This window comes from Carassius gibelio, chromosome A3 (assembly GCF_023724105.1).
Source record: "Carassius gibelio isolate Cgi1373 ecotype wild population from Czech Republic chromosome A3, carGib1.2-hapl.c, whole genome shotgun sequence".
Taxonomy (NCBI): domain Eukaryota; kingdom Metazoa; phylum Chordata; class Actinopteri; order Cypriniformes; family Cyprinidae; genus Carassius; species Carassius gibelio.
The window spans coordinates 9793813-9820438 of record NC_068373.1 but is presented as its reverse complement, the minus strand read 5'-3'; the positions used below and the strand labels follow the sequence as shown (position 1 = coordinate 9820438).

Here is a 26626-nt window from a genome sequence, read left to right as displayed (position 1 = left end):
ACCTCCTGTTGACTTTAGGATTTACAGCATGATTTACTAGCAACACTTTTAACTTTCATAGCTGACCAGTGCAATTTGCTAAATGTAACACACACTATCATTTTTTTGTAAGAGTTTTATTTTTGTGTAATTAGATCTGATTAAACGTGCCTTCCCGATGGGATCACTGCTTCTGTATAACTGTGTCCTAATAATCCATAAAATATATTGTTTTAATGTTTTTCATTGACGCATCAACCAAACAATTTCAGTAATTGAGTTAAAGAGGGGAGGATTTCTATCACTGATTCTGTGTGAATGGGTTACATCCTTGATGCATCATGTATTTACCATATTATTAAATGCAGCAAGAATGATTGCAAACACTAGGCTTTAGTTTCAACAGTGTGCCAAGAGTATCCTTTTGTGATACCAAGGTGGGCTGTTTAACATCATCTTGGCACAAAGGGGGCAGATGTCCCTATTAGAATAAGAAAGAATGTGACCTCTCACTTGAAAAGTAGAGGGAGGTGAAAATATTCCCCTTTTGGTAAGATTTCTAAGTGTTTAACTCAGTTTGACCAAATCTAAAGACAACACGGTAACCTTTGCTATTTACACAAGGTAATGGAACCCAAGATTACTGCCAACAGAGCAAATATAAGTGTACTCCGTTACTTAAATTATAACATCCATGTTTTTCTCTTAAACTTCTGTAACAGCTGTAGAGTTCAATAGAATTAGCATTTTCAAACCAGTGGAGTTTCTCATAGCTTTCTAAAATAAAAATTTTGCGTTTATAAATAAGATAAATGTGTTTATGACTTATAGAGACATTTACAGGGTTTAAAATATTTTGTAAGCTCCAGATCCAATTACATTTTTTAAGTTTAACTAACGTTACTGTTTACTAAGGTGGAAAAAAGGTGCGATCATACCGATTTTTTTTCGGGGGCATATCATGAATCATGGTATTATGGTCAGTTCAATGTAATTACAATGAGATAGAAATATGTAAATAATGTATTACAATCTGTTTTATCATAATACCCCCACAATATTTTGTAAGAATTATACAAGCAGCCAGTAATCTCCAAACGCGCATGCTCGGCGACGAGAACGCGCGCGACGCCTGAACGTCAGAAAGACGTCAACGATTTTTCCGGAAGTCCCTTCCTCTTCATATAAAACCCGGCGAGTTCACGCAGTAATCGGCGTTCACGAGCACCATCACTGCGAGTAACTGGGGGGGATAAAAATAACGTCCGATTATTTAAATTTTAATTTATCATTTCAGATTACAATATGCCTGGATATTCAGACAGAGACCGCGGTCGTGACAGAGGGTAAGATGGGTTGATGTTTTTTTTTTCGATGAAATATTTGTGATCATTTAAAATATTAATCGACGCGATTTTTGTAATTAAGTTACGTGGCCGTTGATCGATTGTTTTCACTGATTAATAAAATGATTTCACCATCGTTTTTGTTGCTCGGGTAAATTCCATCTGGGCGTATTAGGCGGACGAGTCGGTTACGGATCCGTTTACACGACAGAAATCGTGCGGAGGAAAGAACTTCTGGTGTTTTAACGTGTTGAAGACATCGTAAATGTCGAAAAAGGCACGTTTGGTTGAAATTCAACACAAATCTAGTGGATTTATCCCGTTTAAAGGCCTCGTGAGCCATGTGACCGTGCTGTTGTAAAATGCCGGCCGGTTTTTTTCCTCTTTGTCTCTGCCGGTAGAAGATAAAATGGCAGCGACGTTCAAACGTGGCGCAGACAAGAACTCACGATGTGAAGCGAAACCTGAGCTTTTTACATCTATTATTCAGGCCTTCTGAGTCTTCCTTAACCGACCTTTTGTTGTTTTGTTCGAGGATAGATTCAAAAGTAGGTGTGTGTGTGTCTATGTAGGTGTATTACCACGGTACATCAATGATATAACGTTATGCGACATAAAATGACAGTGTCATGATAATGCCATGTCATGCATTGCTATCTACACGTGTTGCTATCAGTTTTTTGGTTTGTAAGTGTACTACACAATAAAAGTTGTGTTATATATATATATATATATATATATATATATATATATATATATATATATATATATATATATATATATATATATATATATATATATATATATATATATATATATATTAATAATGTATGTTGCTATCAAAACACTAAAATGCCAGTGCCATTTTAGTGCCATGGCAGTGCTCATAGATAATCTGTGGTACTTTTGATTTGTATACACAGATGGGCTGGACAATTAATTTGTCACTGAGCCTCAACTGTTCTAAAATGTCCCATTTTTCTCGTAGTAGTTACAATAGTGGCCCCCCGCGCTTTGGAGGCAGCAGAGGTGGACCTCCTCCGGGCAAGAAGTTTGGGAATCCTGGAGAACGTCTGCGGAAGAAGCACTGGAACCTGGATGAGCTCCAGAAGTTTGAGAAGAACTTCTACCAGGAGCATCCTGAAGTTTCTCGGAGGTCAATTGTAAGTGAACTCTCACTGCAGTTCTGTGTGTATGAGGTGTTTTTTGTTTTCATTTGCTTGTCTTTTAGAGTTTAAGATGTGATATGTCTTTATTGCAGCAAGATGTTGAACACTACAGAAGAACCAAGGAGATCACCGTGAAGGGTCGAGACTGTCCCAAACCCATTGTAAAATTCCATGAATCAAACTTTCCAAGTAAGTAAACGTTTTAAAATCTTAAGTATTGAGTCTTGCAAGGTTAAACTAACCATTTGTTCCTTTTTGTAGACTATGTGATGGATGTGATTGGTAAACAGAACTGGACTGATCCGACTCCTATCCAGGCTCAGGGGTGGCCAGTTGCACTGAGTGGAAAAGATATGGTTGGCATTGCACAGACCGGCTCTGGAAAAACACTCTCGGTATGATGCTTTTATACTATACGGACACAAGTTACCTGGTTTTGACTCCTTTAAACTGGTTCTAATGAATCCCTTCTTTCTACAGTATCTGCTTCCCGCTATTGTTCACATAAACCACCAACCATTCCTGGAGCGAGGTGAAGGTCCCATTGTAAGTTCAACGACCTGTCTAGTATAGGTTTCAATCTGTCTTAAAGTTGGTGTTTTAATCAGATGTTTTGGTCCCTTTAGTGCTTGGTGTTGGCACCCACCCGTGAATTGGCGCAGCAGGTCCAGCAGGTGGCGGCAGAGTACGGCAAAGCTTCTCGTCTCAAGTCCACCTGCATATACGGAGGCGCTCCCAAAGGACCACAGATCCGGGACCTGGAAAGGGGTACGAGTTGGAACAGGGCTTGAATCTCTTTGGAGTGCTTTTTTTAAGTGGGTGGTAAATGTCTAACTTTTTTCCATTTGCTGTTGTCAGGTGTCGAGATTTGTATCGCCACACCCGGAAGACTTATTGATTTCCTTGAAGTTGGAAAGACAAATCTGCGCAGATGCACGTATCTTGTGCTCGACGAAGCTGACCGGATGCTTGACATGGGATTTGAACCTCAGATTCGAAAAATCTTGGACCAAATTAGAGTATGCATTGTTTTAGGTGACTTGAGCCACTTGTATCGGCTGTTTATTTCAAAAGATGGTAACTCTTGAATCATTTTCTCCTGTAGCCGGACCGACAGACTCTTATGTGGAGTGCTACGTGGCCCAAAGAGGTGAGGCAGCTGGCTGAGGACTTCCTGAAGGACTATGTACAGATCAACGTCGGCGCTCTGCAGCTCAGCGCCAACCACAACATCCTACAGATTGTCGACGTTTGCAATGATGGCGAAAAAGAAGACAAGTGAGTCCTGGGAACATTCAAAGTTGGGTTTTTAATTGTTGTGAGGGAACGCATGACGACAAACCTGTTCTCTCTCAGACTGATGCGTCTGCTGGAGGAAATCATGAGCGAGAAGGAGAACAAGACCATTATTTTTGTGGAGACCAAGAGAAGGTGTGACGATCTCACCAGGAGCATGCGTAGGGATGGGTAAGACGACCTACTTTGCTTCACTGTTTCATGATTGCTTTGTTTGGGTCTGAAATGGAGGAATTTCACTTTTTTTCTGTTGCAGATGGCCAGCAATGGGCATCCATGGAGACAAGAGTCAGCAGGAAAGAGACTGGGTGCTCAATGGTATGTGTTCGCCATGAAGGTCTCGGATCATCAATGCATTTTTGGTTAATTAACATGATTTGATCACCTTTTTTCTCTTCCTCAGAGTTCAAATATGGCAAAGCGCCCATCCTCATTGCCACAGATGTTGCCTCCAGAGGACTAGGTTTGTTATTGAGATTTAATATGTCCTTATCACTTCATATTGTGTATACTATACAGTTCTGCCGTTTCCTTTTAACTGCTGTGCCTTTCTGAGCCCCTCTCACCTGAAGGTGGAGTCTTGGAGGCAGGACCTTGGCATGACGCGTCCAGGTTCACCAGGAGGGGGTAAGGAGCTCCTCTGTGGAGTTCTACTTGTCTGCCAGCCAATCAAATTGCATTCAGAGGTGTTCGGAGCTCCGTGATTGGGATGTAATCCAAGGGGCGGCATACCACGGAGGAGTGCTTTGCCGTTGAGTGGTTGCACTTGCGTCCTGCTCTCATCTGCTCTCGCGCAACAGCTTGAACTGTTGAACTTTTTAAGTTTAAGGACTGGGAGTTTTCTCTAGAGGAAGTGCGTTTGAAATTTTAGCTGTTTTCCTTCGAGAGCAGTTGCTTTAACCTACATGCCTCCGCACTGAATGCGATTACCCGGCTGGTCGATGCGTGCCCTCCTTTTGCTGGCTTCAGTCATGTCGAGTCCTGCCAAAGAGAATCATATTTTCTTTCAAGTGAGCACCGGTTGGTTGGAAAGCTTGCGTCAGTCTTAAAATTTAAGCCCTTAATCGGTCTCGTTTTTTAAAGCGAGTTGAGTCTTGGCAAGATGCAGCAGTTTGTCCTGTCGCTTTTAATAGAGGACATTTTGTTAATTGTCATTTGGATCCTTAAGGTCCTGATTTTAACCATCCTTTCCTCAGCATGGTAAGTCGATGACCTATCATTGGTTGTTTCCCTTGCTAACACCTCCTGTCCTCGCTGCTATGGCGGTGTGCACCCGCACTCCTCTATTCCTGCCATGGCGCGTCCGTTTTCTCTTAACAGATGTGGAGGACATCAAATTTGTCATTAACTATGACTACCCCAACAATTCTGAGGACTACATTCACCGCATTGGCCGTACGGCTCGCAGTCAGAAAACCGGCACAGCCTACACTTTCTTTACACCCAACAACATGAAACAGGCTCACGACCTCGTCTCGGTCCTCCGCGAGGCCAACCAAGCCATAAACCCCAAGCTCATCCAAATGGCCGAAGACAGAGGAGGTAAATCCAATTGGTGAGATACAAGAACTGTGGTTTACCCTCAGCCCGTTTTGTCCTGCATTATCTCTTTAAAAGGGTACGGTTCTTTTACATAGCTCTGATCGGTTTACGAATCCAAGTTTAACTCCGGTTTCTCTTCCAGGTCGTTCCAGGGGAGGTCGAGGTGGAGGGTATAGGGATGACCGCCGCGATCGCCACTCTGGCGGCAGGCGGGACTTCAACAGCTACGGCCAGGATAACCGTAACAGTGACTCTTACGGGCAAAAGAAGGTATTTGGAAATAAAACTCAAAACGGATCTAGCGGTTACAACAGCAGTAACAGCTTTAACGCGGGTTACAGCAATAACGGACAGGGTAACTTCGGCAGTCAGTCTGGTGGGTACGGAAACCAAGGCTATCAGAGCCAGCAGTTTGCACCAAACCCAGCTCCTGTTCAGAACAGCATGAACCACCCTCCACCGTTCCCCTTCAACCCCCAGCAGATGCCACAGACCATGCCGTTCCCCATGGCTCCTCCCACATTCCCTCAGTAAAGTTTCATTTGCTAATCTAAATCTTTAACTGTTCCGTACATGTAACTTTATTTCTTCAGAGCAGGTTGTAATATGTACATGCCGTCACAAGAGTCAGAGTCTGCTGTGCAGGATTTTTTTTTTTCTTCCCTTTTTTTTGTTTTTGTTTTGTTAGATGTATCTTGTTTTTTAGTAACTTAAAGTTATTTTGTACTGTAGAGCTAATGAAGGATCTACACTTGTAAAAAATGTCAAGGGCCATTCATGGCCATTGCATGGTCCTCAAATAAACTCTTAAAAGTAACTTTTTTTTTTTTTTTGGTGTCTTAATTTGTGAGTAGTAGAAGTTGCGGCTAGGACATCTTAATATTAATGCATCTTGCAGCTTTCTTTTACGGTGTAGTATTGAGTCATTTTGTTGCAGGAGAGCAAAGACAACTGTGTTTTGGTAATTATAACTGTTCAGAATGCAAAGGAACTGATTTTGATATTGCAAATGAAACCTTAAAAATAAAAAAAACTTCTTTTTTTTTTCACTTTATAGTTATGGCACAAATCTTAAGTGGCTATTCAGGCTTATTGCTCAGTTCTATGTTTTGTACTTTATACTTGTATCATCAATTGATTGTATTACAGATGTATTAATTTCTCCGACTACTGGGATATTAAAAATGACTTGCAAAAAGGTTTTAACTCCTCTACCTTCAGTTTAATGATTATTAATGACATTTCATGAGGGCTAAAATCTATATTTTTAAACTTTTTGAATCTTCCTGTTAGATTGATCCAAGACTTGTATCAATGTGTTCTTTTTAACATTGATCACACCAATGACAGGGATAAACTATTTTAAATGTAGTAGCAGTAATTCTTAACTGTTTTCCACAATATTAAGCAGCACAATTTCCCACATTTAAGGTTTCCTGAGCGTCCGATCAGCATATTAGAATGATTTCTGAAAGATCTTGTGACAAGACGGGAGTGATGATGCTGAAAATACAGCTTTATCATCACCGGAATAAACTACATCTTAAGATCCATTCAAATACTAAAGTTATTTTAATTGCATTGTTAAATAATTGCAGTCTTGGCGAATGGGAAAGGCTAAAAAAAAAAAAAAACTAATCTTACAGACACCAAAAGGTAAGTGTTGTACTAAGATGGAAGGGGGCTAGGGATTTTTTCAGGCGCCTGGCAAATTCAATTTGAAATCGTATTAATTTTGTATTACTTTTAAAATGTTATTTCTTACAACACTTCTCAGGCTATATTTTCCATTTGATGTGACCATTAAGATTTTAGTTATCAGATTTAACACACTGAACAATTTATTACAAGTAAGATTTGAGGAAAAAATCACACCTTGATATAGAATTAAAAAAAAAAAAAAAAGTTTGCTATATGGCCAGACATAAAAGAAAAAGGTTCTTTAGATTATTACAATTTATTCACACACAAAAAAAAGAAAGCTTCTAAAGTAATATTGTTTTAGTATCATTCCGGTAGCGTTAATAGTTTTTGTCTATTTTGAATTATTTTTATATTTCCTGCCGTCGTTTTCATTTTAGTTAGTTTTATCCATTTTTTTGTTTTTATTAGATTTGTTTTAAAATTTCTACATGTTTTATTACATTCTATTTCACTTTTTGTTTTAGTTATTTTACAGCGTAAATGAAAATGGGTAGTGTTTCCTTGTCAACTGGCTGAAATAAAACACTTTTTTTCTCTCTCTCTTCAATTTGGTTACTCTGAATTTAGTCTGAATCACTTAATGCACAGGTTTATTTTTGACATCGGCTTGTCAGTTAGTTTCCTACAACACTACAGTTTCACCAACAATTTAGGTCAACTACTTGCGGAACAATTTAGAGCATTAACTCGTGTCATTTTTCACACATTTATGTTTGTCATAACTGAAACTATATATGGTGTAGTACAGTATGTTCCTCTTAGACAAACAACACTTATCATTGTGAATGGATTATGTGGAGACCTGATAGCACAGCAGGTTTTGACAGTTGACTGGACATGACTGAGCTGGCTTATCGAAAACCACCGTACAGCATTCCATCACATCGCCTTTTACTGAGAAAACATTATCTCAGCTATACCAAGAGACCAGGATAAAGTTACAGGTTGAAGAAGTGTAGAAGACGGCAACAAGAGTAGCACTGATGTGTGATGGGTGGACATCAAGAACAACTCATTCAGGCCCACCCAGTCACAATACATAACAAAATTATATATTTTTGTTTTCTTACTGTGTGCAAAATCATGCTCCTACAGCTACTTCAATTAGGGTACAATATTCAGCAATCAAATATTTATTTATCAGCCACTGAACAAGTTATGTTATTACCAGAAGCAGGTTTTTGTGGTAATGATGCACCAATCATCCTGGAAATAAAACAGGCTTTTCATGATGATCTTGTCAAGAGAAATGGGGCAGAAAAGAATATTCTTCTGACAGTCTCTGCCTTCGACCACAGATTTAAATAACTGCCTTTCCTCTCCAAAGATGAACAACAAGTCATACACTTCTATGAGGCTGCAGCACTTGAGGTAACTATACGTTTAGAACAGAAAATATTGAAGATAATTGTTTAATAACTTATAATACATATTTCACATGCACGTGTGTAATACATTGGCATGTGTGTGTCATGTAGAGACACCAATTAATCAGTCACACACATCTGGTGTCCACGGGGCCCTATGCAACTGCTTCTATCTATTAGGTCTGGCCAGGGTCCTGATATTTTACCCTATACCCGTCAGAGCTTCTACCATTAATATTGCATCCATTTTTTCATGCTGAACAACATTTAATGTATCTTCATTACTTTAAGGGTAGGTTTAGAGTTGGGGTATGTGTAGACTTTAATAAAACACAATCTAATAGGTAGAAGAAAATATATATTGTTAGTTTCCTGTAACTGTATCCCTTCTTGCTACATCCGTGATTATAACATATAATTAGTGTATTTGCATACCTGTAAGGCTAGGTTTAGGCTTGTGGCAGGTGTAGACGTCAATAAACCATAGCTTTACAGGTAGAATTTTTTTGATGTCGAATTGTACAACCCACTGTTTTAATGGGAGGTAGCACAATTTGACAGAACACTGCCTCAACGCCACGCTCTGTACCAGTCTGATAGTTTTTTGACACGCCAATAAAACTCTCAAAAATTTGATAAGGAGAGATTGGGAGTGGTGGGATCATTATTTACACGAGGAAGTCACGCTTTCTCTGTTCCCCTCACTTCGGTGGCACGCGCGAGCCTGAGCGCGTGTTCAGTTAGTTTAGTTTCCTGCGCGAGTTTAGACAACAGTCGAGCGCGCGACCACACAGAAACGCTAGGAGCTGACGGACACATGCAGGAGCAGCATGGGAAGATCACACCTGTCTGTCAGGTAAGATACCTCACCGCTAGCTCGAGCTGTGCTGCTGGAGAGATTTTCGCTGATGTTGTTCAGAGCATGCATTTCATTATACCATGAGCTTCTGCATTTAATCAGTTGATTCACAGCGGTGATGCTATGGTTTTATTTTAATAAATAAATAAATAAAAGTTTGTCTAAAAGGGTTAGGGTGGTATACTAAACCTATTCCAGTATTCCACTGTATTGCATGAGTATAACGTTTGAGTAATTAATAAACCAAATAGCAATTCTTCCTAATCACACACACACACACCTAAACACAAAATGTTTACTGTTTGCATTTCCAGTACAAACCTCTTTCTTTAGCCTGTTTTGTTCCAAGGTTAAATGAAGTTCCTGATTTTTTTCTCTGAGTTCAGCTAAAAAGCAGAATTACATAAAAGGAAAAAAGTGATTCATATCCTGTTGGAACTCTTTTTAACAGACTCTGAATGTTGAGAATATCACACAGCGAAACTCTGAAGCTGAAACACTTTTCATGTTTCTACGCAAATTTAATGTAACACAATCTTTGCAAATCTCCCTTACAATCATCTCACTTTTTTTGCACATCACACATCCTCCAACTCAGACATAAACACAGCTCGTCATACGGGGCTTTGGCAGAGAAGATCTAACCTGTATGGCAGAGAGTTGAACTTGGCTTATCTGTCGATAAGAAGCTGAAATGTTCCATTCCTTCATTTTGTAAGAGCACCAGCAACGTTTACTCATTTAATCCCATTGTCTTTCTCAGGATATTTGGTCAATTCTTTCAATTTTGGCTTGGCAACATTAAGATGAGTTCGTTTTTTTCATTCGAACAGATTTGGAGAAATATAGCATTACATCACTTGCTCACCATCCACTGCAGTGAATGGGTGCCGTCAGAATGAAAGTTTAAAAAGCTGTTAAAAGCATCACAGTAATCCAAACTGACTGGTCTATCCATTAACATCGTTTGAAGTGAACAACAATCATTGCTTCAGGCTAGAATATGTATTCTCTATACATAATCTGTCTTTCTTCAGTAAAAAAAAAAGTTATCAAGTCTGAATCAGGAGAGAAATGTGCACCGATCAAGGACCCTTTACAAATGAAAACAGTTAAAAAAAAAAAGGACCAGAGACAGTTTGGTCTCACTTGCACTTATTCTGTTTTAATTTTTTGTTCAACAGATGTGTCCTTTTTTTCTGTATTTAACGAAGTAAATATCAGATAAAAAAGGAGTCCCAAAAGCAGAAATATCAGATCATTGTCCGTATCGCTGTTTACTTTAAAATTGCATTGCCAAGGCAACGACTGATGTATTTGTATTGCATTCCAAAGATCTCCATTATCAGCACTTACAGTGGAAAATGAAACCGTGTCTGTGCTGTCTGCCCCGGATTGGCAATTAATGGAACGGTTCAGCAAAGAGAACCGTTCAGTCCGATAGTGGAAAAGTGGCTTATATCTGTGAGAGGACACGAGCGGATGGACTTTTTTTTATGGATTGTAGACTTACAAACAAACAGCCTTTCACTTCACAAGATGTTAGTTGATGGCTGGACTTACTAGTGGATTATTATATGTTTTTATCAGCTGTTTAGATTCTCATTCTGACGGCACCCATTCACTGCAGAGGATCCATTGTTGAGCAATTGATGTAATGCTACATTTTTCCAAATCTGTTCCAATGCAGAGAAAAACAAACTCATCTGAATCTTGGATGGCCTGAGGGTGAAGGCCTGTGAGTTTGAAAGGCCTGAGATATATAGTATGCAAGTATGTGAATGCAACAGCTTTTATATACGCAAGCTCAGCTATGGCATTAGACATTAGCATGTGAGCCATACGTTTGTACTTTGGAGATGATGCATTGGGAGAGTGGGGTTTGTGAAAGTGAAATTGTTGTATGACCAGCAGTTATGCAAGATTTATGTTGTTGCAACACACTCGGATGTTAACACCCTTATGCCGCGTTCAGTTAAGTTACAAAATGTTTCAGATCAACTGCTCTCGTGCTCAAACAAGTGTCTTGAAAGTTAGCTGAAGTTACCATAAAATGAGTATAAACCATTTGATTATTTCACAGATTTGACTCCGTAATCAGAGTAGAGTTACAGTAGAGTTGTGTTTGCTGATGTCTAGTTAGCTCCTCCCCAGAGAAAAGCAGTATGTTTGAAATATTTGAAGCCACAAACATTAGCAAATCCAGTAAACAATTGCTCATTGTGTGTACACATAGTACCTTTTAAACTCAAAAGAAACCATGTGCATCAGTCAGATAGGAATTGGCTATTTCGTGTTATGTTTCCTATTTTGAAGTGCATGCTTCAGTGAATGGATTGTGGGTGGCCTGTGGTGTTTTAAGCAACACAAGAACATATGTTGTTAAAGATGTTTACAACAGGACCACCAGGTGTCCGCATCTGAATATGTAAAGATGATAACCGATTGGCAAACACAGTTTCTCTGAAAGGGTAAGCCTTTGAGCTCCAATGCGAAACAATGAGTCAAACTGTGGTTTCTAGACCGTTTCATTGTTTCGAAATGAGTACAAAAGCTCTTGTGAACAGGAAACACCTGCTTTAAACACACAGCTCTGGACATGATAGCAGTTTTTAATGAGCTGTATGGTTTCTGCTATATAATTATATATATATATATTCTGTATGCCCACCTGATATAAGCCTGTTTGTGTCATGTTTGTGTGTTCTTTATCATCTTTCTCTTTTCTGTATCTGCATCTTTGTAAGAACGTACAGAGAAGGGTGTTTGGGTATTTTTAGTTTGTGCTATGAACATGATTTGTATAAAAATATGTGGCTTAATATCTATTCATCTACTATTCAAAGTATATAAGCCTTTACAGCCTTTTTTAAACCTTGTTTGGTTAAGCCAGCATCAGTGTTTGTTTTGATAAGCCACTTCATTTGAATTTTCAAACTTTATTCCAAATCCATAGTCAACGATTATCTTCCTTCACAATTGTTCTATATATTTTCTCTACGTAAGCAGTACTGAAGTGATGGTTTTGCTGCAAAGTAGATTTTTTTATGTGGTGTTTAATGGTCACAAACTCTCTTTTTTAAGCTTAAGGGATAGTTCGCCCCAAAAAGGAAAATTCTGGCATGGTTTACTCATCCTCATGTCGCTCCAAACCTCAATCAAAAAGTTGGTGGTTGCCATTGACTTCCATGGTAGGAAAACAAAATACTATGGAAGTCAATGGCAACTGTTTGATAACCAGCAATCTTCAAAATATCTTCTTTTATGTTCAACATACAGGTTTGCAACGACATGAGGGTGAGTAAATGATGATGGAATTTTCATTTTTGGGTGAGCTATCCCTTTAAGACTATGATTCCATTCAGTTGGAGGAGACCAAACATTGAGTCAATTTTAGAACATATGTTGTTTTCATTTGTCATGCGTTTCCTAGCAACAAGGCGCATGGTTCTGCGTGAGTTTGTTGTGATTGGAACAACTTTAAAGTGTGTGAGTCTGAGATCCTGTGGCCAGATTTTCCTATGTGACTACAATGCTGGTAAATGTATGATGCCCAGTGTTTTGAAATCTGTTCAGATTTTAAAGTCGTATAGTGTACTCCAGCCTTTACCCTATTGTCTGTCCCTGCTGTCAAGACTTCAAATTTTGACTTGAAATCTGAATTTCTATTCCTATGTAATTGGTCAACCATGTTCCCACACTATAGTAGCCATGTCCCAATGTTCTGATCAGTGTTCTGCTGGGAAATCTTGGATGGCATTCATGCGGAAGTTAAAGATTGTTGAAGACCACATACACCTGTTATGGCAATGGTGATCTCGTCAGTGGTCTCTTTAAACAGGATATTGTACCCTGGCACACTGCAAATATGGTTCAGGAATGGTTTGAGCATAGAAGGCAGTCCAATTTTAAGTTCAAGTCATGTCTTATAAATTAATAAATTAACTTTTTTTTTGCAATTCTCCAGCTGATTCTGATTAAACTTTATTGTCCTCAAGGGCAATTCTTTGTGTAGACAGCAGTATATACACATACATATCACAACACAACACACAAATGACCATAAATCATTTAAAAACCTAATTGCAGCAGGTATAAATGAATTTCTATATCTATTTGATTTACACAAGGGGAGTTTAAATCTCCGTCCTGAAGGAAGTAATTGAAGATCAACACACAGTGGATGAGTGACATCGGAAAGGACTAACTGGCCCTTCCTAGTCGTCCTATGCTCATAAATTTGTGTGATAGTCCTTAATTCGATCCCCACTATCTTACTGCACATTATAACTATGCTTGACCACTTCCTCCTATTCTTAACATTAAGATTACCATACCAACAAACAATAGAAAAACTTAAAACCGCTTCAATAAAACAAGTTGAAAGATCCATGTTGAAAGATCGAAGTTTCCTTAGAAAATACAGACGCTGAAGAGCTTTTCCTCTAATAATATCAGTGTTTGCCTCAAATTGTAATTTATCATCAAGTACAGTCCCTAAATATTTGTACTGGGTAACCACTTCTACCTGATGTCCCTTTATGACAGAGGGCAACACAGGTACAGAGCTCTTCTTACAGAAATCAATGAACATCTCTTTTGTTTTCGAAGCATTAATATTTAAAAATGAAGCTGTGATCCTTGGAGAGTCTTTAGCCACTCAAACTCTCCTCACCCTGCATTAGGACGATATAGACACACGTCCTCTTCCAGGCAGATTCGTAACATTTTCTGTTGATTGGAAATGATTAATTATTAACCTGATGGTGGAAATGGAAATTTTAACTGCTCTAGCTCCGTTCTTAAAGCCACTTCACTAATTTGTGAAGCTCAATTATATCTTGCTGCACATCAGAAATCTATTCTTTGGTTTTTTCATCTTTGATGGATGATTATGGGAATTTGGGCTTTATTTTCCCTCCTCTTTATATTTCTGTGTAACATGAAGCCATGGCTGTACAATTTCATGTTCATAATCAGTTCATAAATTGTGAATATGAATGGAAATTATGGATATGCGGTATCAAATTTTCCTGTTGCGGTTAATTGATAATGCTTTTATCACGGTATACGGTATTATCAAGGTAGGGCTGAAACGATTCCTCGAGTAACTCGATTACAAAAATTATGGTTTATAATTTTTTATAATTTATTTTATAACTTTTAATTTATTTTAAATCTCACGTCAGGTTTTTTCACAATGTTTTTTTAATGTGACACAACGCATTTACGAATGGCGCAGAAGCACTTCTTCATTCTTTAACACACTGAAGCGCGCGTGATGCTCCAGTGATTTCAGCGTCTGCTGTCTCACTATAAGAACGTGAACACATGAACAACATCTCCAGAACTGCTGACCATTTGATTTGAGTAAAACTAGCATCACATCACATACACAGAACTATAAAGGTACGTCAACCCGTCAAAATAAAAGTCCGGTTAAAGACTATTGTTCATGTTCAGCAGAATGTACATAGCCTTAGGGATGGGCGTTTTCTGCAAATATCACATTCAGATATTTGAGTTCACAAAAAAATGAATATTCGAATATTCCTTCATTAAAATTAAGTTTAATGAGACAGACGCTATGTTTCCGTAGCCTACATTTAACTTTGAAACTGTCAGCAAATCTTTTTTGCTTTTTTTCTATTGTTTTACATGTTCTTGTTAAGAAATACGGGCATGTAAACATAATCGGGGGAAAGTCGGCTCTTTAGTCTGTTAACAATAAGGCCGGCCACGGAGAAAACACGCTCTGACGGCACAGACGTTGGCGGGACTCACAAATAACGGTGTGCTAAGAGAATAAGTTTTCACCACTGAATGGGATCCTCATCTGGTGGAATACATGGCTCCAGCAAGAGCTGTTCCCACTCGTCTCGGCTGGACTCTCTGTAATCATCGCTGAAGAACTGGCTCAGCCTTTTCCAATGAGTGGGCATTGCTGCATCCTCTTCATCGTTGGTGACGGTGGCTGCATCCGCACTACTCACATCAAGGAAAATGTTCTGATAATGTTCAAAAAAGTTTTTTTTCTTTCTTCTCTCATGTTTTCATCGAGAAACCTGAGATGTTTGTGCCGAGGGTTTAGGGCAGATGTGAGAGGAGGTTTCACTGCATTCTCCAAGTTAACGGTGTTTATTCGTTGCTTGAGAGATGCCGCAACAATGTTCTTGAATTCGGTCACTTTCTGTCATTCTCCACGGCATATTTAAAGTACCGTAGAAGACCGCAGTTCTTATTCATTCATTAATTATTTTTTGTTTGCATACATCTTCAAATATTCCGTGGAGAATCACAGAAAGTGATATTTTTGCGAAATTCGAAGATAATTTTTATTTATAGAATAATCAGAGCAGAACGAATGTTCGAATGCTTGACTATCCGTGCAAACCCCTACATAGCCTACAAAAAAAAAACATCAAACATTATTTTTTTTAAGGTTTAATCGCACAACATTTCTTCCATGTTTTATTTTATATAGTAAATCCCCTTTGTTTACCAAAAAATTAAAAGATAAATTAAATTAATGTTTTATGTGTTTAATGTTTAATGTGCATCTCAGAAAATGCTTTATTTAAAACCCCAACTGAATGGCACTTAAATGCACTTAATTCATCTGTCAACTTTATTGTCATTGTACAAGTACAAGTACAGACAGAGAAACAATCGGTAATAATTAAATGTTTATTTTTGATGTATGCATTGCATTCTATGCATTTAAAAAAAAAAAAATCTAAGAAAAGAGACCCAGGAGTCTTATTTTCTCTTGCATAATTAATATTGCACTTATTAAGCAAAAACACATTTTATCTGATTACTCGATTACCTAAAATTTTTTGGTAGAATACTCGATTACTAAAATATTCGATAGCTACAGCCCTATATCACGGTATTGAAATTTTGTTTTAAAAAAGTGGTCATAAAACAGTATAACAGGTTAAATAACTTTTTTCTTATAACAAAAATAACTAAACATTTAAAACGATAAAGCAATACAGAAAAATATATAAAAGTTAAATGTTTTACACAGTATAGTGCAAAAGAACTATAAAAACCAATAGGTATATCTTTACAATAAGACAATTAGATAACCTTAGATAATGCATAAACATTCAAGGCAAGGCAAGTTTATTTATATAGCACATTTCGTACACAATGGTAATTCAAAGTGCTTTACATAAAAGAAAGTTTAAAAAAAGTAATGAAGAAAATAAAACAATCAATTTAAGAACTTGAAAATGAAAATGATTGAAAAATTTACTTAAAATAAATTTAATACAGTTTAAAAATAGAAAATGATTTTACATAAAATACAGTGCAATACATAAAATATAGTGTAATCAGTTCGGATATCGCATAGTGCCCATTCAATAAATGCACAGCTAAACAATGAGCAATAGCTACATTTACTATAGAAGTTATTAATTTTTGTTAAAAAAATACAAGTCTTAGTTCATGTAAGCTCATTAAATAACGCAGTTGCAACTTTCAGCTTTAACAATGTGTTATTAAATATTGGAATACCTAAGATTAATGAATTTTCCGAATATTTTTTTCATTGGCAGTTCATGTTAACTAATGAAGCCATAATTTAAAGTGTGAATGAACAATAAAAGATCAAAACACTTTCAAACAATATCTAGGGCATATGTAGTCCAGATTTTTTAAAAAAAAGAATGTTTGAAGATAAATAGCCTATTAAATCTAAATATTTCAGTATTTGGCTCTGTAATAAACACCATAGGACAAACACTAATCTGAATGGTTATTTAAAATTATTTAAATATGGTTTAGAAAGTAACAGCTGCTTTATTTACTGTGTTTACAGGATATGGGCTGCATTTTAGCGCCATCTGCTGTCAGAGAGTGAATGTGCTTTCATTCAGCGCGTCTCTCACGTGTTGCTCCATGTGCTTCTCATTCATGCTTGTTTACATCAGAGCGCATGCGCTCTTTCAAGCAGCATACAGCCATGCTGTGCCTTTTAAGCAGCTGATGGGAATACTATTCTTACAATGCATTCCAAATTCTGAATAATTTGTAATTTATATTTATTCACTGTATTTAGAAGTGCCCACGATAACAATATTGTGCATATTAGTCTCCGCAATATATTGCATTACCGAATACCGGCAAAAGTCTAATGGGAATATACTTCAGAGATATTTTGCTCATAAAAATTTCCAGGGGTGGCAATAATTGTGTCCAACAAGTTTTTGAGAAAAAAAAATACATAATGATATTTCCCCCATTTTAAATTCTTATTATCCAATGAAATTGAAATAAAATATCAAAAGGATTATCACAGCCTTCTTTGATCATATTTACCAAGGGTGCTGACATTTTTGGCTCGACTATATATACAGTGATAATATATATATATATATATATATATATATATATATATATATATATATATATATATATATATATATATATATATATATATATATATATATATATATATATATAAAGCAGCATTATGTATGCAAGTATTGTATGGCCAAACATAACTTTGTTTTTAGGGTTAACATTACCACTCAGATAGAAACAAACCACAGTGCTTCCAGAGAAGTGACTTGAATTTGTGTATGCGAAAGAGGAAATAAAATAATCTTTCTATGTTGAGCGCTACAGTATAGCAAAAGAAGTTGCTGGATTGCTCCATCTGTGTGTGCGTGCTCCCAAACCAAGAGAAGAAATCTTTTGTACAGGTTGAGAAACATGTTGACATTTAAGAATCAGAAGAGGCGGAGTCTGGCAGAAAAAAAAGAGCCATTGTGCCCCTGGCATTGGTGCCCTATGAAGAAACACACACATGCACATGTGCTTACTTACACTTTGTCAAACAGAAAGTGTAAATATCAGGTGATTGTTAACATTATATTTTATCCTGTTCTGTAAACAAGCACTAAGATAAAAAGGGTCATGCCCTTTTTAAATGTCTCTGAAAATTTTAAATAAAAAATGTTTTAATGTGCACTAAAGACACACACACACACACACACAGAGATATATATAATTTATCTCCATAAGTTTATTAAACAGTTTTGCTGGATAATGACGACATGTGGTGCAAAACATTTCTGTTTTACATAGAAGCTCAGTTGGATTGTAAGCACTGGTCTGATAGGTGGGTGGACTGGTTCAAATTACCATTACAGTAAATAACTGTAAATCTCTTTGCATCATGGGAATTTTCTGTGACGTCAAACACCATATACAGAAAATTTATGTATTTTTTTTTTATTTCATGTATACTACTTTCCGAACAGCCTCTTTAGCGCCATTCCAATGTGTTTTTTTTATTTTCCTAATTTCTTACATTTAGATTGTCAGGATTTGCCTTAATTCAATTCAATTCAAGTTTATTTGTATAGCGCTTTTTACGATACAAATCATTGCAAAGCAACTTTACAGAAAATTAAGTTTCTCCAATATTTAGTAGTAGCTTAAAAGTGGTGACTGTCAGTTTATGTGCATGTGACAGGAATTTTCAGAAAAAAATTATACAAGACATATTCAACCAGACAATGAACACTATTAACAGCAATTATAATGTGATTGCATATTAAGTTGCAATATTTGTTAGTTCTGTATGTTGTTTCAGGGTTAGGATCATCTGAGGTCTTCTGAGGGTCAGCATCATCTCTTCTCAGGTGTTCTGGGTCTAGACTGGAGCTTGTGTAAATCCTAGTTACAGAAAAACAATTAGAGACATCAATAGCTGTTCCAACAGAGTGAAATTAATTAGTTTAACCCATGCTAAAGAATCAGAATGCGCATTTGAACAGATACAACTGCAGTCACAAATTATGAGATGCATTACTTGAATGCTTGGCAAAAGTGATGTGTTTTTAATCAAGATTTAAACAGAGAGAGTGGGTCTGAACCCCGAACATTATCAGGAAGGCTATTCCAGAGTTTGGGAGCCAAATGTGAAAAAGCTCTATCTCCTTTAGTGGACTTTGCTATCCTAGGAACTACCAAAAGTCCATCGTTTTGTGACCTTAGGGAGCGTGATGGGTTGTAGCGTGGTATAAGGGTAGCTAGTTAGGCCTTAAGTAATGATAATTTGTAACTGATACGGAACTTAATAGGTAGCCAGTGCAGAGACTGTAGAATTGGGGTAATATGATCATATTTTCTTGACCTCGTAAGGACTCTAGCCACTGCATTTTGGACTACCCGTAGCTTGTTTATTGAAGATGCAGGACAACCACCTAGAAGTGCATTACAATAGTCCAGTCTAGAGGTCACGAGTGCATGAACTAGCTTTTCTGCATCAGAAACAGGTAACATATTTCATAGCTTGACAATGTTTCTAAGATGGAAGAATGCAGTTTTTGTAACATTGGAAATAGGGTTTTCAAAAGACAAGTTGCTGTCTAATATAACACCCACATTTTTGACTGTAAAAGAAGTAACAGTACATCTGTCTATAGTTGCAAATTATAATCTACAAGATTCTGTGTACTGTTTTTTTGATCCAATAAGTAATCTCTCTATCTTATCTGAATTTAATAGGAGAAAATTATTGGTCATCCAAACTTTTACATTTTCAACACACTCTGTTAGCTTAGATAATTTAGAAGTTTTATTTGGTCTCGATGAGATATATAGTTGAGTATCATCAACATAACAGTAGAAACTAATCCTGTATTTTCTAATAATATTACCAAGGAGCAACATGTATATTGAAAATAGAAGAGGACCTAGGACAGATCCTTGTGGCACTCCATATTTTACTGATGATAAATGAGATGACACCCCATTTAAATAAAAAAATGGTAGCGATTGGACAGGTAGGATCTAAGCCATCTTAGAGCCTGCCCTTGAATACCTGTATATTTTTGTAATCGATCTATGAGTATGTCATGATCTATGGTGTCGAACGCACTAAAATCAAGTAAAACTAGCAATGAGATGCAGCCTTGATCTGTCGCAAGAAGCAAGTCATTTGTAATTTTAACAAGTGCATTTTCTGTGCTATGGTGGGGCACAGTGCTTTAGGTGGCCCAAAAGAGGTGACGCTACTCTATTATAGCCTATATATATATATATATATATATATATATATATATATATATATATATATATATATATATATATATATTTATTTATTTATTTATTTATTTATTTATTTATATACAGTACAGACCAAAAGTTTGGAAACTGGATTACTATTTTTAATGTTTTTGAAAGAAGTTTCTTCTGCTCATCAAGCCTGCATTTATTTGATCAAAAGGGGGGCTCTAATGTCATTGTAAGAAAAAAAAAAAAACAATGACTGTTGTAACAGTGTGTAAATCAGACCTTTCTGTAACGCTAACGCTATTGAGCTTAAACATATTTTTTGTACACAGTGCCGCGAACTGTCAATCACTCTTGTATGCGTGCATCACTGTCCTCCTCGCAGCTGCAGCAACTTGCGCTCTCTTCATGAAGCTTTAAAACAAAAAAGGGACAAAAAGGTCTTATTGTCTTTGTGCATATAAATTAATGTGATAAATGAATATCTAAATTCGTACCTTGGAAGTGGCGGTACTGAGTTGCAGGTTGGAGTCACGGCCCTGGCAAACGTGCCAAAAGGTGTATGCTACAACAGAAACTAACCCCTAACCCTAAACCATTAGAAAGACCTTTTTTTATCCACACCTCTACCTTTTGGCACACCCTAATCTTTCAGCATGCCCACTGCTCCAGCCTGCAGTAAACCCTACTTGCTTGCTCATGTCCGAGGTAGACAAGACAACAGTGTTGTGAAATGTTTAACAGTGCACACTAATACTGCTTAAATGTGGAACAAGTAAGAACAAGGATGTAATTTGCCCCATTACCTCATCTGTTAAAAAGAGCTTTGTAACAATAGGTTTGGTACGAGTTTAAGCTCAGATATATATGTCCTGAGTCACACCTTAACCAACAGCATTGTTACCCCACCTGTATTTCCTGAGAGATGACCAAAACAAGGCCTTCAGTCAGAAGATAAGCAGGGAGCCAGGATAAAGGACATCATCACAAGCTCAGGCAAGCACAAACAACGCCTGTTCTTGCAGGGCGTCCTGTGAATGGAACTGTGCGATGTTTTAGATTCAGCATGTTGTTTTGGAAGAACGGTTCATGGCAGCACACTCTCAGGGCCATGAATATAAACACACATACAACAACATAATAATTATATGGTCAAACACTGACCTTCGTACCATAAACCTGATGATTTGAGGATATAATTTGTGGTTCAACAATAGATTCTGTTTGTCCTGTTCAATATTTACACTGTGAGGTGAGAAAACTGGTGATAAGAGAAAAACTGAGCTCAGGGATCAGGTGAATTATTCACTCAAGCTTCTGTTCAACTAAGTTAAACTAAACAGAAATGAGAAATGTGGAAATTAAATATATTTTATTTCAGTTCATGTTTATTTAAGAAATTAATTATTAATGGTTTTAGTTACTGATTAAAACCCTGGTTCACGCCTATCTCTTTTCAGTGTGTGTAGGTTTTTTATTCCGTAATCAGTTTGTTTTCCATCTTTTTTTTGTTTTGTTTTTTGGAAGGTAACAGGTTGCGTCAGTAAAACCACTTTTTCGATTCAAAAGATTTTATCTGGCATGGGAACATCTGCTTACTAATTTGCGCAGCATCACATAGTGCGTGAAGATGAGAATAATAACAAAAATTCTGTCATCATTTACTCACCCTCATATCATTCCAAACATTCCCCTCATATCATTCGCCTCATATCATTCCAAACACGTATCAATGTCTTTCTTATGCTGGTATGCTGGTATTCTGAAGAATATATTTTTTCAACAGTATATTTTTATGTTTAACAGAAAAAAGAAAGTCATACAGGTCTGAAAAATCTTAAGGGGGAGTAAATAAGTAATTGCAATAGTGGGGTGAACTATCGCTTTCAGTAAAAAGGACATGTTCATAGACACAATTAGCATGTCATCGATATGAGAAAGCTTGGAAATGTTGCCATTAGAACTCTTTGGATTGACCCATTGCTTACCGTGTGTTTTATTGTGACTGTAAGTTGAGAGCAGATCTTTACTGGTTGTTGGAGACCGGTTTAACATCTGTCTGTGTAGTAAGGCCTTAAAGTGGTTTGATTGTGAGATTGTGCACACAAGGTGCTGTTCATGCTTGACTTAGTTCACTACACTTCCCCATGGTTGCTAACGTTGCAGAACACTATTCATCTGTTCATGGCCTGAGACAAAAACACCTCAGTAAGAGAGATAAATATATGATTAAAGACTAAATCGTGTTAGTTCGTCTGTAATTGCTTGTGAACAACTCCCATGGTCTGCTGCAAAAAAGATATTGCTAAGTGATGTTAGCTTGCTGCTATTTCATTAGCTGTTATTTTGATTTTGATTTAGAATTTTGAGTGACATGCTTATGTTTTACATTAACAGATTTCTTTCTGTGTTACAGGAGGAGAATACGAAGGTATAAAGTCCTCCTGTTGTGTTTATTGGGGATTTGTATCATTTCCTTACTTCATTACAACAGAGCCCTGCACAATATTTCGCTGCTGCAGGAGCTGTTGTCTCCCTCCACTCTGAAGATGTTCAGTGATATCTTCTGGAATTTTCTGGCTGCTGATTTTGGCTCCAAGCAAGAACTTCACAAAGACAGCCTCTGGAAGGTAGAGCCAATGAGGGTCTAAGGGTTTTAGTCTGAGCTGTTAGTCTGTTATCCGACCTGATAACCCATTGAGATTTGGGCCAGGTTTTAATGTATACTTTGGGTTTGTGTTTAGTTTTACATTAGGGGTGTAACGGTACACAAACATCATGGTTCGCTATGTACCTCAGTTTTGATGTCATGGTTCAGTACGGTTTTGGAGGGGGCAAACTAATATATATTTCTTAATTAAACAGTGGTTTACTGAACAAATTGCTCTTTCTTTAAATAAATTAAATTATAACTAAAATTTCTTAGGGATAAAAATCTACCCTAGCTTACTCTCTAAACTATAGGAAGCCCTTAGCCCAAACTTAAATTTAATGAATTAAAAAAATTAAATTAAATGTATGCATTTAGCAGACGCTTTTATCCATAGCAACTTAAAGTGCATTCAGGTTATAAATTTTTACCTGTCATGTGTTCCTGGGGAATCGAATCGCCAACATTGCGCTTAATAGCACAATGCTCTACCAATTGAGCTACTGGATCACTTAAAAAACTGCTTATTTTTAAACATAATAATCAACACTTATCTTTAAAACAGTTTATGCAAAACATGCACATTGCACATAATGCAGTTTTTAAAAACTTCTAAATTATAAATATTTTATTTGTTGTTGAAATCATTTACACAGTGGCTCTCAGAACGTTTTTATAACAGATTTATTTAAATATACATTAAATAATTAAGACAACACTAACAGGTAAAATATAATGATTCTAAAGTCTAATATTTTGCCAGATGCTCTTCTGCACTGACAAGCTGTGGACACTGAGGTAAATGAAATGCTACGTGACATTTTGTTTACAAGCTGTTTTTTTGCCATCTTTCCACAGCTGGAATGCTGATTGAGCGATTACACGAGGCATGAGATGTTCATTCATGATTATTTCATGTTAAAACTAGTAAAAGAGAGTTTACACAGCGATCTGTTGTGCTCAAAACAGCTATTGGTTAATGTTTGAATTTCCTGAATTATTTATTTTTTACATCAACTGAGAGATGATACTTTGTTTTTTATAAAAAGTAACAATATAACTTGAAGTTTCCAAATGAAGTTCCACTCGTGCAGTGGTTAAACCAACGCTGTGTTTGCAACGAAAGACCTGTACCGAAAATTATCGATATGAATACATGTACCGTTACACCCCCATATATATATTTATTTTTATTTATAATACTCTTTACTTCCAAACAGGGCATTGTTGACTTAAGTGTGATCCTGCCAGATCCTCCAGATGGGAAACTTCATGAGCGTACCTTTGTACTCCATGATGATCTCACACCCTTTTTCATCCACACCAAATCCGGAGCAGTGTGCTTCCGAGAGGGGACGAATGTGGCCGCCTTCACATCTAACCGCAGGTTACAGCAGCATCACAACGAAATCAACCCCAAAGACAAAGCAATCAATGCAGACAAGATGGTGGTCCGGTGTCCCTGCCGGCAGGGTTGGCACGGCCCTCACTGTGGCATCCCTACCATTGTGTATCATTCCAATCTCCCATCCAAGTCAAAAGTAATACCTAGAAAAGTTCCACGTCGGGTCATCAATGCCATCAACATCAACCACGAGTTTGACCTACTACACGCTCGATTCCACGAACTTGGGGATGTTGTGGATGTGTTTTTGGTCTGTGAATCCAATTTCACTGCATATGGTGACTCAAAACCTCTTGTTTTCCGCCAGCAGATCCTAAATGGAATGTTTGACTATATAAAGCACAAAATCCTGTACATCTTCCTGGACCATTTTCCTGATGGCGGCCATGTGGATGGATGGATCGCGGATGATTACCTTCGCACTTATTTGACCAAAAACGGAATGTCGAGGCTTGAGGGCCTCAAAAAGGATGATGTTTTCATCATCGATGATGCGGATGAAATTCCTGCGCGAGATGGAATCCTTTTCCTCAAACTCTACGATGGCTGGACGGAACCGGTCGGGATCCACATGCGCAAATCCCTGTACGGATTCTACTGGAGGCAGTTTGGAACGCTAAACGTTTTATCTGCTTGCACGGCAGCTATGCTCTTTAAGGTTTACAATGGTGATGGGATTCTCCTTCGACGGCGCTCGTATTATTCCATGTCGGGATTCCGGGAATATGAGAACTCCACCGGACGCATTCTGGTACCATGGGCCATCGGAAGCCCCGTTCACTACGCTGGATGGCACTGTTCTTGGTGTTTTAAACCAGATGGAATTTATTACAAACTCATATCGGCCCAAAATGGAGACTTCCCACGTTGGGGCGATTTCAGCGAGAAACGGAAGATGAGTTATATTATAGAGTTAATACGGACAGGGGGTTGGTTTGATGGGTCTATATCAGACTATCCACCTTCAGACCCCAGGGAGCATATGTTTGCTCCCAAATACCTGCTGGACAACTATGAAAAATATCGCTACTTGCTGGAGAACCCATACACAAAAGCGAAACATTAAGGGAAATGGGACTGTTTCAAGTGGGCAGCTTAAAGGTGCACCAAGCGATTTTTACTCAACAGTGTTGATATTCTAAACAGAAACGCCCATTCCCCAACAGGACCACGCCCATATTTTTACAACTCCGCCCCACACAACGATGGCGGTATCTGTGAGATCCTGGTCCTCACTGCAGAACACAAGTCAGGGGGCGTCCCACCTGACATATACCTAAACCCACCCATCTCCACCCCTAAACCTATCAAGAAGAAACAAAGCAACCTCGGCATCCGCTTGCCTTCTGCTCCTTGAGTTCTTTCCACCACTGGAAACCTGCACCAATTTTTATATGGTTCTACCACTTGCCTGATCATAAGCCTTCATTTTAATGTTTTGTTGTCTGAAATTTTTTTATTTATTTTTTATCTGCCATCTCTCGCTATCTATAGTAGATCTGCTAATATCTGTCCTGTGCACTCACTGAGCACTCTTTTCTCCCTATCATTACTAGACACGCCCCTTACTGCTGATTGGCTGCAGGTTTGTTTTGGCACTCATTCCTACACAGTGGTCAAAGGCGTTTTTCAAAAAGCGCTTGGTGCACTTTTAAGTTTAAGTGAGAAGTGAAACTGGGTGATAAGAAGTTTCACAGCCTTTTGTGGTTCATGATTGCATTTTCATGTTCCACAATTTTACAACTTCACACCACATCACAGGCACATCACAATAGCAACAACTAAGAATGCCAACATATCTTATATTTAATCAGATTTATTTATTTAGACTCTCTCTAAGGTTTAGCCACTTCATGGCTATAAAATATTGTTTTTATGGTTTAAAAACAGTTACAATTAATGAGAATATTCTTATTTACACCGTCAGGTGATACCAAGGTTAACTCCAGGTTACTCATATGATGTTCATTGATATAAATGTTTACTCCGTCTGAATGATGAGCACGTAACTGGCTTAAACCCCCATGTCCAGTAATGATTTCTGTATTCATAAACGAGATCTGCACAGAGTATTTCAGTCATATCGGGACTAAATTTATTATTTTAATTGATGTTTTGATATAAAATCTGATATTTGCTGATGCACCTGAAAGATCTGTTCTGTGTGGATAATGGTTTAAATCAAAAATGCATCGCATAATGGTAACACCATCTTACTGTGTGTGTGTGTGTGTATACATACATATATCTATATTTTAATGGGTTTCATTAA

General features: G+C 37.4%; 2 protein-coding genes across 3 annotated transcripts; both read left to right on the top strand.

The window, feature by feature from the left end:
- The first annotated feature begins 1156 nt into the window (after positions 1-1156).
- Positions 1157-6149, top strand: LOC127945906 (probable ATP-dependent RNA helicase DDX5). Of its 2 annotated transcripts, none has more exons than XM_052542033.1 (13): positions 1157-1325; positions 2314-2488; positions 2587-2683; positions 2756-2889; positions 2975-3040; positions 3121-3262; positions 3353-3513; positions 3600-3772; positions 3851-3961; positions 4047-4108; positions 4194-4253; positions 5111-5332; positions 5475-6149. In XM_052542033.1, the coding sequence occupies exons 1-13, from the start codon at positions 1285-1287 to the stop codon at positions 5864-5866; spliced, it is 1836 nt and encodes a 611-aa protein (XP_052397993.1). In that variant the 5' UTR covers positions 1157-1284; the 3' UTR covers positions 5867-6149. The 2 variants fall into 2 exon arrangements, with proteins under 2 accessions (XP_052397993.1, XP_052398003.1); XM_052542043.1 differs by having other exon boundaries at positions 5111-5345.
- A 2816-nt stretch (positions 6150-8965) lies between these two features.
- LOC127945884 (beta-1,4-mannosyl-glycoprotein 4-beta-N-acetylglucosaminyltransferase) lies at positions 8966-26116 on the top strand. Its single transcript, XM_052541981.1, has 3 exons — positions 8966-9259; positions 22716-22929; positions 24170-26116. Exons 1-3 carry the CDS (start codon positions 9234-9236, stop codon positions 25418-25420), a joined length of 1491 nt encoding a protein of 496 aa, XP_052397941.1. The 5' UTR covers positions 8966-9233; the 3' UTR covers positions 25421-26116.
- Positions 26117-26626: the final 510 nt, after the last annotated feature.

What these genes read in the sequence shown, in the direction of transcription:
- LOC127945884 (XM_052541981.1), top strand. Translation starts at nt 9,234, where the DNA reads ATGGGAAGATCACACCTGTCTGTCAG. An exon ending in AGATCACACCTGTCTGTCAG is followed by an intron (nt 9,260 to 22,715) that starts GTAAGATACCTC and finishes TCTGTGTTACAG; the next exon opens with GAGGAGAATACGAAGGTATA. An exon ending in ACAAAGACAGCCTCTGGAAG is followed by an intron (nt 22,930 to 24,169) that starts GTAGAGCCAATG and finishes ACTTCCAAACAG; the next exon opens with GGCATTGTTGACTTAAGTGT.
- LOC127945906 (XM_052542033.1), top strand. Translation starts at nt 1,285, where the DNA reads ATGCCTGGATATTCAGACAGAGACCGCGGTCGTGACAGAGG. An exon ending in AAATCTTGGACCAAATTAGA is followed by an intron (nt 3,514 to 3,599) that starts GTATGCATTGTT and finishes TTTCTCCTGTAG; the next exon opens with CCGGACCGACAGACTCTTAT. An exon ending in AGGAGCATGCGTAGGGATGG is followed by an intron (nt 3,962 to 4,046) that starts GTAAGACGACCT and finishes TTTCTGTTGCAG; the next exon opens with ATGGCCAGCAATGGGCATCC.